Source organism: Nyctereutes procyonoides, unplaced genomic scaffold, assembly GCF_905146905.1.
Source record: "Nyctereutes procyonoides isolate TBG_1078 unplaced genomic scaffold, NYPRO_anot_genome, whole genome shotgun sequence".
NCBI lineage: Eukaryota > Metazoa > Chordata > Mammalia > Carnivora > Canidae > Nyctereutes > Nyctereutes procyonoides.
Window position 1 is genome coordinate 51483577 of NW_026575046.1, and position 16939 is coordinate 51500515.

A 16939-nucleotide genomic window follows, 5' to 3' on the forward strand; every position below is an offset into this window, starting at 1 on the left:
CGCCTCCTAGCCGACAGCAATTCCCAGCCCGCGGGTAGACCCTCTCCCCGCAAGTCATTCCGGGGTGGTGGCGATGGGGATAGGAGCTGGAGAAACTGAGGCCGGAGGTGGTCAGTCTTGTACCTGGGCTGAGGGTGCCAGGCCCCCAAAAAGCCGAGCCGAGCAGTCTGGGACCTGGAAGCCCGTCGTCAGCCCCCCTCCCCCCCTTCCCCTCCCCACCCTGCCTTGCCTGGCGGCGGCAGGTACAGACAGATTGGCTTTATTCGTGGACACGCGGAGCGGGGAGGCGCCCGGGCCCACCCACCCAGGACACGCTCACACGGGGGGTGGGGGACTCTCCATGCCACAATCACGACACACGACGCCCGCGTTCGGACTGAATAGGCTGAGGGAGGGGACATGGCACAGCCTGGCTCCTGGCTTTGGCTAAAAAAAAAAGATTCTTCGGGTCGTTGTAAGAGTGGGGTGGGAGGCTCTGAGGCTATCCGGGGGGGCCCTCAGAGAGCCTCTTTTGGGATTGTGTTGGGTGGGGAGCCGTCGCTTTCTGTCTTCGTTTAAAAATACATAGAACATGCTACATCCGCGCAGACGTTGGACGGGATGGGGTGGGGAGGGGGCAACATAGGTGGGGCGAGGCCACCAGCCACGGCCGTAGCCCCGGCCCTGTCCACGCCCCAGGGTTGGACGCGGGAGGGTAGGACAGACAGATGGACAGACACCAACACAGGCTCCAAGGGGGCGCCTCGGAGCAAAGGAAGATCTCGCGTTTGGGGGGGAAGGGGTAGGACAACCCTGGCTCTGGGGGCCTGGGTAGGGGACAGGGAGGGGATTGTGCTGCTGGTGGGGGGGCCCGTCCTGGACCCTTACGCCTCTGGCTCATACTCCTGATACTCCTCCTGCATCAGAGGGATGGGGTGGAGTGGGGAAGAGCAAAAGAGGAAGGCGTTGGAGACCCAAGTGGCCAGATTCTGGCCCTGAGACTCCTCCCCCTCAAGGAGGAACAGTGCATGCCCCTCTCCCTGGGCAGGGGAGGAACCTGGAAGGTGGGGACAGCTGGGACTTTCCTGGGCAGGGTTGCCTGGGGCCCAGTGCTAGGCCCCATCTGTCCTCCCTCTCTGCTGCCACCTCCTAGGGCCTGGGGTTCTAGAAAAAGGGGGTGCCAAGTTCCCTGGCCCAACCCTATTTACCGGGGACCTCCCACCCCAGCTGGGGATGGTGGCAATCTTCTGGATGCCCAAAGCCCGACCCAGCCCTGCCACCCCTCACCTGGGGTGGTTCCTCATAACTCTCCCCTTCTGGCTCCATCAGGGGCTCGATCAGCGGCTCCTCAGCAGCTTCCTGGGCCACTTCCTCTGGCTGCCGGCAGAGAAGGGACAGGGCCATGAGGGCAGCTGAGGATGCTCCCCAAATTCCTACCCTGGGAAGCTTTAAGTTGATTGGAGGAAGGCTAGGCTTTGTTGGCAGTACAACCAGAATGTTTAATTAAATTGTTTATTTGGAGTGCCTTGGAAGTGGAATGAAGGTATGAGGGGTGAAATCCCCCTAGATCACCATGAAGCTGGGGGTGGTGAGGGGAAGCCAAACTCTCCACATCCCTCTCCTCAGCACCTGGTAGCCTCCTGTACTTCCACCATGTGGACTGGATGGGATAGGGAAATAGTACACTAAATCCCTGATTTATCCCTCCTTGCCTTGTGTCAGGCTCTGCTGGGCATCAGGACCCCAGAGATAACCCTGGAGGCTCCTCTAGGCTGCAGGGAGATGGAAGCTCTGAGACAGGGCTGGGCAGGAGCTCTGAGCTATTCCCCTGCCACCTTCCACCCATCCCTCCCCCAGGGTCCTATGTGGCCTGGTTTCTTCAGCTGTTGCTATTTTAAGATAAGCTGGAAGCAACAGCTCATGGTGTTGCTTGGATGTGTGAGCTAAGACTCTCCCCTCCCCACTGCATCTGCTGCCCAGACGGGTGCAGGCCAACAGGCACACAAGTAGGGGGGCTGTCAGACACATGGCCAGCCACCTGCAGGTAAGCACACGTATGTGCCCAAACACGAGACTGAGCTAGCTGCATAGGGCATGCACAATAACCTAGCTGCATACAGGCATGCACAATAACCATGCACGGCTGCACATGGCCATGTGTGGGCTGGCACACTCCTGGACCCTTGAGGGGGATCTGTAGGTAGAGGGGCATACCACCTTCCCATTTTCCACATATAACCACTGTTCCTCTCTACTGGGCAGAGATAAGAATCTTGGGAGCCTGGGGGGCTAGCCCCAAGAAGGCCTGCCTGCCTGACCACCTCTGTGGTCTCATTGCCTTACCCCCATCCAGGCAGCTTCAGTTCCTGCACATTAGCACTGTAGGTGGGCATGGTGGGCACACGAGTGTACAGCTCCTGACCTGGCTCATTTCCCCTGGTGCACAGATGGGCACACCAAGGCCTAGGAGGTGGGGAAATGTTAGTTTGCCCAAAGCCACCCAGGATTCAAAATTCCAGCTTGAGCACATTGTTTGGAAACGACCCGAATGTCCAACAACAGTAGAACAGAGGTGTGCACTATGGCTCATCACAGGATGGATGCCCCACAGCAAGAGAGGAGAATGGTGGTGCCTCCCAAGCACTTGAATGCTACACGGTTGAGTGAAAGCAGCTGGGGACAGAAGAGTGTGTACGTGGTAATAACAATCTCTATGGAGTTAAATAATACCTAGCTCATCCATGGTGACAGAAGTCAAGAAGCCATGACCCTTGGTTGGGGAGGCAGAGCCAGGACAAAGGTGAGGTAAAGAAGGCATCCACTCTCAGGGCCAATCAAACGAGACCCCAGAGTGAGAGTCCCCCTCATTTTGTGCCCCAGACACCTCACTCATCTTACCCTAGTCTTGGCCCCGGGGGTTAGGGACTGGACGGAGGTCTATAGCAGACTTCTAAGGTGCTTGTGTTCTGTGTCTTGACATGAGTGCTGGTTATGTGGGGGGTTCGCTCTGAAAATTTCATCCAGCTGTGTGCTTTCTGGATGTATGTTGTACTTTAATAAAAAGTTTACTTAAAAAACATCCCAGTCTGGCCATTCACTAGCTGCTTGCCACCAGGTCAGTCACTTCACCCCTGAACTCAGCTGCCTCAGATGGGAAACGTATGGTGCAGTCTGCTCTGTAGGAAGAGAGGGCCCCATAATCATGCACGTGAGCAGGCTGAGGGTGAGGACACTCAGAAATGTGCACCCTGCCCTTGGGTGGGTTCCCCATGGCTGGGTAGCTCCAAAGGGCTGCTGTTCAAATAGTAAATCCATGATCTTGAACTCCCTTGAAAGGTGTCAGAAGAGCTGGTAGGAAGAAGGAGGCCTGAGAGAAATGGTTCTGTGCAAAGGCCCCTTGAGGCTGACAGCTGAGGCTCAGAGGCTCAGATCTGCTTTTCACTGCACGTCAGGTCCCAGCTCGGGGCCTGGCCCTGTGGTGGCTCCCAGCAACTCTGCTGACATATACCTGAGCTTATCCTCCCAGGCACCTTCTTAGAGAGGCAGGCAAGTCACTTTACCTCTCTGGGCCTCAGTTCCTTCATCTATAAAATGAACAGGTTGTAGTACCCTCTTCCCAGAGACATTGTAAATATTCAGTGAGTTACTCCATGTAACGTGTCTAGAACACTGCCTGCCCATACAAGAGCTCAATGAATGGGAGCAATCCCTGGAACACTGATAATAAATGGGAAGTCACACAGCTGGTTAAATGTATATCCAGGCCTTGAGCCAGAACTTCTGAGCCGAGTCTCAGACTTCTCACAGGGGAAAGGAACAGCTGTGTAAAATGCCTGCAGTGAAGGATGGTGTGGGGTCTCCTCCACAGCCCAGTGGATACATTCATGCAGAATGTACATAATCTCCCAAGCCAAAAGTTAAAGGAGCCAGGACAAATCTGTGTCTGCCCCACAGAGGCAGTCTGTACTTGTATGTGGACAGACACCCAGCACCTCACAGGAGGAATGTTTGGAAGACTAGAGGCCCACAGAGTGCACCGTGGGCATGGTGCTACACTTCCATGCACACCTGTGGTCACACGAGTCCTTGGGGGCAGACATGGATCACTCATAGGATCACAGGGCCATCATCGCTCACTAAGCACTCAGAGTATGCAAGCCAGGCCCTTTGCATCAGTGGTTCTCAAAGTGTGGTCCTTGGACCTGTAGCATCAGCATCACTTGGGTACCTGTGTGAAAAGCAGACTCTCAGGTCCCATCTCAAACCTACTTAGTCAGAAATTCTAGGGATGCGGCCAACCATCTGTATTTTAATCTGACCTCCTGATGATTCTGATGCACGTGTAAATTTTGAGAACCTCTGATCTATATATCTGATCTGCTTAAGAGCCCTATTGTGTTCATTTTCAGTCATATAGGCAAAGAAGCAGGTTCAGAGATGTGAGAGAATCTGTCCAAGATCACATAGTCAGGATCTAGTGGAGTTGGCATTCAAATTCTTCTCTGTGGCATTTCAGAGTTCACAGCTCTTATGCTGTAGTGTGTCCTAATGAAGGTGTCTGCCTTCATGCACATGTGGGTAGCTACCACCACTCCCCGGGGGGAACATGCCTGTACAAATATGTGATGCACAACTCACCCTTCCCCCATGGCCCACACTTGCTCATGCCTGCCTCAGGGCTTTTACCCATGCCATCCTACTGCTTGAAATACAATTCTCACATGACTTGCCTCATCCCTTGGGTGTCAGTTCAAGTGTCACCTCATCAGAGAAGCCCTCCCAACTATAGTAGTCCCCTTACCCACTCACTCTCTATCATATCACCTTTATCTTTTCTTCATAGCATTTATCCCCTGTCTGAAACCATCTCATGTATTGGCTGGCTTTTTACTATCTTCTCCCGCTACAATGTCAGCTCCATGAACCGAGGAACTTATTCACTGTGGCAACTCCTAGAATAATTCCTCTCTAGTATGGATACTTACTGAATGACAAGAAATCAGTGACAAGCAGATGTGGCCCCAAGTGGTACAGGTCACACTCACAAGCGGGATACATGTATACAGCCAGACGTGGGTCACTGTGACAGGGAGCACCACACTCATACACACCGTGCGAACTCATTCTGAGCTGAGTCTAACAGAGCATTGCAGAACATGAGGCAAAGTGTGCCTCAGGCTGGTTGGGGCGGGGAGGGGGAGAGAGCCTTTATGGGTAGTGCATTTATGGGTGTGCCTGGCACATGTGTATGTGCATATGTGCATGTGTGTATGTCAAGAGGATAGCTCACCTTCAGATCAGCAGGGAATTCCTCCTTCTTCACCAAGCCTGTGGCTGCCGCAATGTTCCCAGCCCCAGAGAACACAGCTCCTCCCAGATGGGACGCCTGCTCCTTGGTTTTTTCAGCCACTGGAGCAGGGAGAGGATTGGGGAAGGGGGTGGGGGGCTAAGGTGAAGCAGACAGAGATGCATCTTTTCTCCCTCGTGGTGTCCCAGGGCTTGCCTCCCTCACAGAGCATACGCTCAGGAATCCACCCCCACCGCCCACACTCCAGATCCCAGCCAGATCTCCAGCCCGGGTGAGGGAAGAGGGCTGTGCCCCAGCTGGGCTGGTACCTGAGGCCACTCCTTGTACCACCCCCTCTCGAGTCTTGCTTCCTGCAAGGACAAAAAGGAGCACACATAAGGACTCTGAGTTGAGGGAACAGACTCTGAGAGCACTGTGGCTACAGAGCCTCCAGAGGGACTCAGCTGGCAGTGGGCATTCTGGCCCCATCACTGCCTCCTTGGGTCCCCAAATCCCACAGGTGCCCCTCTCATCACTGCACGGAGCCCTCCACACCTGCTTCCTAAGGACTTTGAGTTCTTCCCCACTGTCTGCCCCTCCTCCACCTGAAATGATACCCACACCCTCTGGGATGTTGCCTGGGAGCCAGCAAATGCAAAGCACATTTCCTTGAACTCTCAGCCCAGGGTGAGCAGGTGAGGGTGGCAGTGAGGGTGGAGCTGGGGTGAGGGGTATATATTTGGAAAGGTTCCTCTGGTACCCTGACTGCCCACATCCCACCTATGGACACTCACGCCCAGCAGCACCCCCACTCCATTTCTTCTAAAGACTCTTCTAACTGGGGTGTGAATTCCCCCTTCTGGCCAAAGTGAGGAGTGTCTCAGGTTTATGACGGGATCTGAGGGTGGCGGACACTCATGGCACTGGCTAGGTCTTCTCAGAAGGGTAGCTGCTGGGGAGGCAAGATGGCCTGATCTGAGGGGAGGGGCAGGAGCCCTCAGGGTAGTGGGGAGTCTCCTATCTTGAGGATGTGGCAATGCACAACAGTTGTAGACCCAAAATGGGTAAATGGGTGTCTGCACGGGCTGAGGCTGGTGGAAGAAGAGGACAGCATGGGAAGGCAGGACTCTCCAGGCTATGGCCAGCCAGATTGAGATGGTGGGGTAGGCTGCATGGCACTCCATCATTCCTCCCACTAACATTTGTTGGCACCTGCTCTGTGCTGGGTCTTGGGCCAACGGCTCACTGTCAGATGGGGGTAAGAGAGGAGCATATTTGGTGCCCTGGACCTCAAGTAGTGGGGAGAGGACTTCCAGCCTCCAAGGGGACATGATGGGGGAGGGGCACTCCTGGGCCTTGACGGATGAGGGGTAGGTGGATATGCAGAAAGGAGACTGGGGAGGGCACAGGAAGCCATGCAGACAGGGCACCTTTCTGGGCCTGCACAGAGCACATCAGCGCTGCCTGTGCCTGGAGAGATGGAAACATGGACTGAGGAGAACCATGAATGGCACTGAGTTACAGGCTACAGAAAGCTGAGGCTTTAATGCTTAGGAACTGGGGCCCATTGGTGGTTTCTGGGTAGGAAAAGGAGCAGGAGGTACCAGGCTAAAGGGAAGGGGTTGCTTTGAGTCCGTCAGCAGGGAGACTGTGTCAGGGTGCCAGGAATACACAGGAGTGAAAGGGCTGGGTCGGGGGAGGCAGGAGGGAGGCCAGAGTTGGGGTGTGGCAGGTGTGGGCTCAAGCCTCTGCCTTGTCCCCATCACCTAGGCCCTAGTTCCAGCCACCCTCGTCTGCTGGCTATTCAACGGCCTCCCTGCATATGGCCTTTCTCCAGAGGCCCATGGAACCTTCCTATACTGAGGTCAGATCATACCAGTCCCTAGCCTACGATCTCTCATGGCAATTGTAACGATCCTTTGCCCTGGCCAGCAAGGGCCCCCCACCCCTTCAAGAGCTGGCTCTTGCCCAGTTTTCTGATCTCATCCATCACCACAGCTTCCTGCCCTCTGCTCTCCAGCTCTATCTCCTTCAGCCTTTTTCTGCTTCCTCCAACTCCCTTCCTCCACCCAGCTCCTTATTCTTTGGGGTTCGGTTCCAATGCCACCCTCTTTGATTACCCTACTGCAGTGGTCCCCATCCCAGCCACTGGATGTCAGATTCCACTATTGGAATGATCTGTATCACAATCAGGAGAGTCAGCACCTACTAGCACATAGTAAGAAGTCAATAAATATTTTTCAAGTTACCACAATCCCAAATCTGCCACAACTCTGGGGCAAGTTAATCAGCCCTCTTCCACCCACAGAAAGGATAATCCTGCCTACTCCACACCAGTAAGCCCTGAATCACCACCATATAAATTCAGTAATTGTCAGTTTGGGGCTTTGCATCCCCTGATGTGAATGGCCCTGCAGGATCCCTCTCCTCTCACACTTAGGGTGAGAGATTTTAATCACTGGGCCTTTCTCTTCACACAGCTGGAAGCTGCAAGGAGGAGGGACCCAGAGGAGGGACAAAAATAGGCATCCAGAGGCAGGAAGACCCTAAAAGCAGCTCTGTCTGAGTGGCCGTGGCTGTAGCAGGAAAGGGGCAAAGGGGCAGCCCTGATAACACAGGAGGAAGGACCTCCCAGGACAGGGGTTCTGGAGTCCATAAAGCTTGGCTCCAGTTCCAGCTTCAGATCTCAGCAGCTGTGTGACCTTGAGCACTGTAGTTAAACCTCTGGGAGCCCCACTTTTCTTGGTCTGTGGAATGGGCAGGGTGCATGAAGTGAGGTAATGGATGTTAGGGCATTTCCCAGGGTACTTCGTAAAGAGTAAGGGCTCAACACCAGGTAACTAGTAATCACATGAAGAATAGGAAGAAGGCGGCTATCTGCTTTGACCAATGCATGGGTCCTGGCTTTTCATCTGAACCCCACTCTCACCAACTCCCCCCCCCCCCACTGACCCAGGCTTCCTTCAGCTGGCTGTGTCCCCAGTGACCCCTGCTGACCTCGCCCCATCTGCTGACTCATATTCTCCCGCCCGGATGCCTCCCCCACCAACTCCCTCCCTCCAAAGACCCTGGCCCCACTCCCTCGAAGGACACCCGAACCCTGCTGAGCCTTGCCCCTTGCCCACCGACATAGAGGACGCCCTCCTTGGTCTTCTCCGCGGCCTCGGTGACCCCCTGTTTGGTTTTCTCCGCGGCGGCCACGACGCCCTCCTTGGCCATGGACAGGCCCTTCATGAACACGTCCATCCTGGCGGCCTGCGGAGGGCGAACACACGGGCACCGCTGCGCTGGCCCCGCACCCTGTCCCCAGTCCTTCCCCCGGGGACGCCGGTGCCCCCTCGCCTCCCTCCTGAGGCCCGAGCGCCCTTCAGGGCTGGGAGGTCCCTCCGGTCTTACCCCCTCCCCAGCGGGAGGCCACAGGGCCGCAGCGAGTCCCAGCGTCCTTGAAACCCGGGGACGCGGGAGGAGCCACTGCCTCGGTCACCCCCGGCCCTGCAACCTGCAGCCCCGCGGAACCCGGGTGCTGGGCTCGGCGCGAAGCCCTGGGACCTGCCCGTACACACACGGCAGGGTCACAAGACTACACACAAACATTCCCCACCGACACGCTCACGTGCACATACAGGACACGCAGACGTTCAAACGCGCACGGACACCCGGACACACACGAGCACAGGGGCGCGGGCGCACGTCCACGCGGCCACCCGGGCAGTTGCAGACACAGAGCGGCAGTCGCCCGAACACCCCAGGGCACACGCTGACGCGCACCTGCCGGAGCCCTCTCTCCGTCCCCGCTCCCAGCCTCTTCCGCATCCCGCCCAGTCCCCTCTCCCTCCGCAGCCCCTTCTCCAACCCCGGCGTCCCGGGCGCGGCCGCCTCACCTGGAAGCTGGGCCCGGGCTGGGGCTGGGGCTGGGGCTGGGGCAGCGGCTGCGGCTGCGGCTGCGGCTGCGCCGGGCGGACGCAGGAGCTCGGCTAGGCCGGGCTGCGGTGGGCTCGGCTCGGGATGGATGGGGAATCGCCGCCTCGCCGGCGTGCAGGTCGGTCGGCAGCAGGCGGGGCGCGGGCCCTGAGCCGGGGCGCAGCGGAGGTGCCCGGGCCTTCGGTGCGTCGCCAGCCACGGATCGCGCCTTGCGCCCTGCTCGCTCGCACGCTCGGGCTCCGGTTCCCGCTCCGGCGCTGCGGCAGCTCTGAGCTCAGCGCCCCATCTGGCGGCCGCGCCGCCCCCTCAGCCTGACTGACAGGGGGCGGGGAGGATGACATCTCCACGGAACCCGCTAGCCTCCCAGGCCCGCCCCCGACGCGCCACTGGGGGACCCCTGGGCATCAGACTCGCGTCCTGCTCCCAAAAGCCTAATCGGGGAGGGGGGGGGCAACGCATAGTGCCAAGAGTAGGGAAGAAATATTGCCGGCAGTTGGCTTTGGGGTTCAAATGGGTTTGAATCTCAGCTATGCTTTATATTAACTGCGGGGCCTTCCTTTCTGAATGCTAGTTTCTTTTTCTGTAAAATAATGGATGATTCGCTCAACGAGTGTTGATTGAGCATATAGACAGGTGCCAGGCAGGTTTGATTCTGGAGACAGTGGAAAAGGAAAACAAGGTCCCTGCCCTTGGGGAGTTTACAATGATGTTTGTGTGTGCGCAGAAATGTGACATAGGACCGAAAATAAAAGTATCAACACTAAAACCTAACGAGGTTGTTTCAGCTTGTGAGGAGTGTTATGAACATAATGGAATGGTGATGTAACAGAACGACTAGAGGAGGGTACTTGAGAGAGTCCCCAGAGAAGGCCTGTGTGAGGAGGCCAGTGGGAGCAGAGACCCCAGAGAGGCACCCAGGCCAATAGGGGCAAGATCCATAGAGAGGGACCTGCAAGTGCAAAGGCCCTGAAACAGGATTGCGCTTAGGAACAGATGAAAGGAAGTGCAGCTGGAGAGCCAGGGGTGAGTGAGAAGGATGTGGACAAGACTGCTTTTGTGTGTGTGGTTATGGTGGGGATTGTTAAATTGCCATAGAACGCCAGGCACACATAAGCCCTCAGTTGAAGCGATGACAGAATTATGCCCCAAAAGCTATGGGATTCCAGAGGAAGGTGACTTTGGCAGCTTAGGGGAATCAGGGAAGTCTACACAGAGGAAGTGACATCTGTACTGCGTCTCATGGAAGAAGTAAGCTTTTACCTGGCACATAGTCAGAAAGGGTACTTTAGGCTGTGGGTATAGCATGGGCAAAGGCACTGTGGCTGGAAATGCAGGATGTGTAAATGACAGGTGATGAGGGAAGGAGGCAGCCAGACTGTTTTGAGGGCCTGGGGAAAAAGTGTTCATAGGCCACTGGTAGAGCTGCAAATTGGTGCATGCTTTTTGGAAAGCAGTCTGCCAATGTTTACCAAAAACATAAATGCATGCACCTTTTGAGCCAACAGTTCCCCTTCCAGGAATTCATTCCTTGGATCTACTCACACAAATTGACAATAATGTAAATGTCCATCTGTAGGGGACTGGCTAGTTAGTCGTGGTACATCCACCCAGTGAAATGCTATGCTGCTGTTAGAAAGGATAAGCAGGACCTGTGTGTACTGACATGGGGGTAAATCAAGAAATGGTGTGAAGTAAGGGGGGGAGTGCTGAACTGTAATGTGTGGAATTAGTCAGTTTTGATACATAGACATAGTCATATACAGACCCCTTATATACAAATAAATACATACTTACACTTAGATGTACAAAGATCACACCAGCAAGGACCTCCAAAGCACTGTTCACAGTAGTTGCCCCTGGCAAATGGGGCTGAGAGCACTCAGGGAGAGAAGTTTTTACATTTTATCACTTTCCTTCTTATACTGTCTAGTTATGTTACATTGAATAGCATTTTACTTGTATAATTTTAACAGCTAGCATGGGGGACATCCTGTCATTATTTTTGGCCTCTCAGCATTGGAACTATCCCCTTCTTTTTTAAAAAATTCTTATTTATTAATGAGAGACAGAGAGCACAGCAGAGACACAGGCAGAGGAAGAAGCAGGCTCCATGCAGGGAGCCTGACATGGGCCTTGATCCCAGGTCTCCAGGATCAGGCCCTGAAGGTGGCGCTAAACCGCTGAGCCACTTGGGCTGCCTGGAACTATCCCCTTCTTATGTTTAAGGGATCTTCCACATTCTGAGGCAGGGCCCACCTCCCACTCTGTTTTCCTAGCCTTCCTAGCTCTGACATGTGGCCTCAGTCCCAGACACCCCAGTCCCAGACTTGGAACCCGAAGAAGCAGGTAAGGAGGGCAGTCGGCTCTTGTGAGGACAGGTGGTGTTGGTGGTAGCAACTCCTACCAGAGATCATAGGTGGCAGAGACACTACTTCTGGGAGCACCCAGCACCAACAGGGCAGGGTGCATCATCCATGTCCAGCTCTATAACACTGGGAGTTTTCTAGGGTCTGCTTGGTGGTGTGACTTGAAGCATTATTCCAGGATGCATTGTCTTCAAGGGGGACTCTCCTTTCCTGGAAAGTTTCTGAGCTGCCAGTATTAGATAACAAGATCCTTATCTGCTTAAATTAGCCAGAAGCAATTTTTGTGACTTTTGACAAAGAGTTCCAGAATGTCAAAACAGGTGATGAAGAACCAAGCAGGAGGGAGAGGAGGAAGAGAGAAAGACCACACAAAGGGTGTCTGTACTTTCTACTGTAGGAACTAGGAAGTCACTGGAGGATTTTAAGCAGCAGAGACCTAAATGAGATTGGCACTTTGTGGGGCCACATGGAGGTAGGTTGGAGGTATGGGACACAGCCAGATGACGAGAAAGCTGGGGCAGAATTCATAGGAGGGATGATGGAGCCTGAGCCAGGAAGCTGCAGTGAGGCTGGAACAGGGCTGGAGGGACAGTTGGGTGTTGTTTAGAAGGTAACTTAATAGGTGTTGGGGAAAAGAGGCAGGGACGAGTCGGGGAAGATTCCCAGGTTTCTGGCTTGGACAGCAAGTGAGAGATACTGTTGCCAAATTAAACAGGCATTGAGGAGATGGGGCAGCTTCTGAGATGGGGGTGGGGGGAAGGAGAGCTTATTTGGGACTTGATTGGGACTGATTGTGTGATGCCTGATAGACAAACTGCAGGAGGGTCCAGCAGATAGGACATCTGAGCCTGGAGCTCAGGAGGTCACCTGGGGCTGGCTTCAGGTATAGATTTGGGCCATGGTACACTTGGAAATCTTTAATATGTGGCTTTCTAAGCAGGGAAATACCTTGCTTTGTAGAGGTTGCCCACATCCGTGGTGTAAATTCTCTCTCCGTGGTTGATTTCACTGTCAATGAGATGTCACAGAGCAGAAAACTGGAAAGATATGGGCCTTTTACAGTATTTCCACCATACAGATGAAATAGGTAAGAACAATCTTAAGAGTCTGGATAATAGTAAAATAATTAGAAAGTTATATTTTGAGTATTTATTACCAGTTTTAAACATAATTTATGGGGATCCCTGGGTGGCTCAGTGGTTTAGCGCCTGCCTTCAGCCCAGGGTGTGATCCTGGAGTCCCGGGATCGAGTCCTACATTGGGTTCCCTGCCTGGAGCCTGCCTCTCTCTCTGCCTTTCTCTCTCTCTCTCTCTCTCTCTCTGTGTGTGTGTGTGTCTCTTATGGATAAATAAATAATATCTTTAAAGGAAAACATAATTTACATGGGGCTTCTGGGTGGCTCAGTCAGTTAAACATCTGCCTTCAGCTCAGGTCATGATCTCAGGGTCCTAGGATTGACCCTGCTTCGGGCTCCTGCTTCTCCCTCTCCCTCTGCCTGCTGCTCTTCCTGCTTGTGCTCTCTCATTCTCCCTCTCTGTGTCAAATAAAGACAGTTTTTAAAAACATAATTTATATAACCATAAGTTTATATAACTTAATTTTTTAAAAGATTTTATTTATTTATTCATGAGAGGCAGAGAGAGAGAGGCAGAGACACAGGCAGAGGGAGAAGCAAGTTCCCTGCAGGGAGCCTGATGTGGGACTCGAACCCCGGGAATCTGGGATCACGCCCTGAGCCAAAGGCAGGTGCTCAACTGCTGAGCCACTCAGGTGTCCTGATATAACTTAATTTTTAATAATGACTTTAACACCTGGCTCGCAAACTCCTGAAACTTTAATAATAGCTCTCATGAGCTGGTCTAAGGCAGCCTGGTACACCACTGGATTGGAGTTATTAGCTTGGAGGTGGTGGCTGGAGTCATGGGGAGGATGCTATTGCCCAGGAGAAATGGAGAGTGACAAGGAGAGGGTCCAGAACAGAATCCTGAGGCACTGCAACCTTCATGTGTAGCCAGGGCAGAGAACCTGGCTAAAAGACTGAAATGGAGCAGCACAGGGAAGAGGAGAAGCTGGAAACAGTGGTAGCAGGGAAGCCAAGAGGATTTGAGGACAGCTGGCTAAATGTACAGAGGAGCCAAAGTGATGAGGATGAGTCCTTGGATTCACAGCAAGTGCGCCGTCAGGGACATTAACAGTAGCACAGGGGCTATGGGAGCCCAGGAGGGAAGGGGCACCTATAGAAAGCCTCCAGGAGAAAGTGACATGTGGGTTGGTTAATGAGAAGGACCTTAACAAGAGATGGTGAGTGTTCTCGGCAGAGGATTCAGCAGTTGGAAAAATTCAGAGTACAAAAGGAGCAGAAAACAGGTTACATTCTGGACCAGGCAGGAAGTTCATTTGGTTGCTAAATACAGAAGCTTAAGCAAAGCAGGTTTTTATTCTTTCACTTAAAGAAGACCAGTGGTGGGCAGGCCTTAGTTGGTTTGATGACTCCACATTCATCATCAAGAACCTAGACTCCTACCTTCTTGCTCTACCATGCTTAGTACATGAATTCTACCTTGAAGGTGATCTCATGGTCCAAGATGGCTGCTGCAGCTCCAGCCATCATATCTACGCAGAAAGCAAGAGGAGAGGAAGTGGAGTAAAAGAGTACTTGCTGGTTGTCTCTCTCTTTCACAAGGAGTTTTCAGAAGCTAATGACTTCTGCATGTCTCTTGGCTATGCCTAGCTGTACGGAGGCTGGAACAGTGTGGATATCTAGCTGGGCATATGACTTCCCAGAATCAAAGTATGAGAGGGGGACAATGGTTACTGAGTGGGCCACTAGCAACTCTGTTGCTGTTTCTTTTTTTTTTAATTTTTTTAAAGATTTATTTATTTATGATAGACATAGAGAGAGAGAGAGAGAGAGGCAGAGACACAGGAGGAGGGAGAAGCAGGCTCCATGCCGGGAGCCCGACATGGGACTCGATCCCGGGACTGTAGGATCACGCTCTGGGCCAAAGGCAGGCGCTAAACTGCTGAGCCATCCAGTGATCCCTCTGTTGCTGTTTCTTTTTACACCCAACTTTCTTATTTTGAAAAACTTCAAACCCAGAGAAAAGTTGCAAGCATACTACAGGGAACAAAATATTCAGAAAAGTTGCAATATTAATATAACGAATACCCGAGTATTCTTCATCTAGATTCACCAGGTGTTAACACCTGCTACATTTTTCTTTGTTTCCCTCTTTACATACTGTTTCCAGAAGAAGGCAGCATGGTTACTGGGCCGCCACTCACCAGCGCAATGGATTTTTACCCTGTGTCACACTGCTGTCCACCTCTTCTCCCTCTCCCCTTTAGGGTGTAGGATGGCAGAGCCCAGGCCCCTGGGCCTCTTTCTGGCCAGACCCTAATCCTGTGAGTGCTCAGGGACCTCTCCTCATTTCTATTTTCTCTTCCCCAGGAAAATGGGCCTCTCCATTCATCTCCTTCCTTTCCTCTTCCTAAGAATATACTAAGGAGAACGGTTATTGTAGCTGAGGGGAGGGAAGGATGGGAGAATGTGGGGAGGGGCCAATCCCCACTGGAGCAGTTGGAGCAGCTGGAGCAGTTGGAGCAGAAGGCATTCTTTTAAGAGGATCATGAGGATCCTGGTGATCCTAGCCCTGCCTGGGTTTTGTAAAAATCCAGATGGGTCTTTTTAACTCTGTGTGTGGTGCCTGACATTGTGATGAAACATTTATCAATATTCCTGCTGTCCAGAGGCCTCAGGGTGGTGAGGAAGATGGGCAGGCAGGGTGGGACCTGAAAAGAGGGAGGAATGAATGCTATTTATTGCACACTTACTATGTCTCAGGCATGGCATCCATTATATCATTAATCCCTGAAATCAATCCTTTAAAACAGGCATTTTCTTTTATTTTCTTTTGTTTTTTAAAGATTTTTTATTTTATTTATTCATAGAGACACACACAGAGAGAGAGGCAGAGACACAGGCAGAGGGAGAAGCAGGCTCCATGCAGGAAGCCTGACGTGGGACTTGATCCCGGGTCTCCAGGATCATGCCCTGGGCTGCAGACGGCACTAAACCGCTGCACCACAGGGGCTGCCCTTCTTCTTTTTTTTTTTTTTAAGATTTTATTTATTTATTCATGAGAGACACAGAGAGACAGATAGAGAGAGAGAGAGAGAGAGAGAGAGAGAGAGAGAGGCAGAGACATAGGCAGAGGGAGAGGCAGGCTCCATGCAGGGAACTGGATATGGGACTCGATCTCGGGACCCCAGGATCACGCCCTGGGCCGAAGGCAGATGCTCAACCAGGCATCCCTAAAACAGGCATTTTCAATCTTCCTCATACAGATGAGGGAGCCAGCCCCAAAGAGGGGAAATCATATCAGGCCACTGGCATCTATTCTTCTCAATCAGTATCTCCTGAGTGCCCACTGCATGCCAGAGACTATTCTGGTACCAGAGATTCAGCAGAGAACAAGATCAATGAAGTCCTTGCTCTTCTAAAACTTAAATTCTAGTAGGAAGCCACAGACAGCCAAAGAACTAGTGACTGAGTAGGATGCCTTAGATTGTGTTGCTGCTGTGATGTCCACTTTGCTAAATCTAAAGGTCAGCTCTCCCTCCTCCCTCTGTTGTCTGAGACCTTGCAAAGAGCCAGGCCCTGCTTTATGTACACAGCTGTGAACGAAAGAGGCCTCTGTTCTTGTATTCTGGTAGAGGAAGGCAGAGAAGTAAAATAAATAAGTAAAATATATGGTGTGTCAGGAGGTGCTATGCTGGGAGGGGAAGTAAAGAAGAGAAAGGGTATAGAAAGTGCTGGAGTAGAGCTGAGGGCTTGAACAGTTTACATACAGTAGGCAGGGAAGGTCTCACTTGAGTTAGGAATCAAAGGCAGAACCTGTGTAAGGTCCTGAAGCAGGCAAGTGTGGTCTATTTTTTACTACAATATAGCTGCCACAAAATGTTAACTCATTTCAGGTGTACAACATAGTGATTTGACAACTCTATAAGTTATGCTATGGAGAGTGGTCTACTTTATTTTTTAAAGATTTTATTTATTTATTCATGAGAGACACACGCAGAGAAGGCAGAGACATAGGCAGAGAGAGAAGCAGGCTCCCTGTGGGGATCCCGATTCAGGACTCTATCCCAGGACCCCGGGATCATGACCTGAGCTGAAGGCAGATGCTTAACCACTGAGCCACCCAGGTGCTAGAGCATGGTCTACTTTAGATAAGATGGTCAGGGAGGCCCTCTTTGAGAAGGCAACATTTAAGCCCAGCCCTGAAGGATGAGAAGAAGTCAGTCATGCAGACAGTTGGAGGGGAAACGGCAAGGACAAAGGCCTTGAGGCAGGAGCCAATCTGGCCTGTTGGAGGATCAGTG

General features: G+C 52.7%; 1 protein-coding gene across 1 annotated transcript; it reads right to left on the minus strand.

Moving 5' to 3' along the window:
• Positions 1–253: 253 nt before the first annotated feature.
• SNCB (synuclein beta) lies at positions 254–9474 on the minus strand. The gene is made up of 6 exons (XM_055325438.1): positions 9148–9474; positions 8392–8521; positions 5596–5637; positions 5270–5388; positions 1267–1356; positions 254–896 (listed from the first exon to the last, which is right to left on the minus strand). The coding sequence occupies exons 2-6, from the start codon at positions 8510–8512 to the stop codon at positions 864–866; spliced, it is 405 nt and encodes a 134-aa protein (XP_055181413.1). The 5' UTR covers positions 8513–8521; positions 9148–9474; the 3' UTR covers positions 254–863.
• Positions 9475–16939: the final 7465 nt, after the last annotated feature.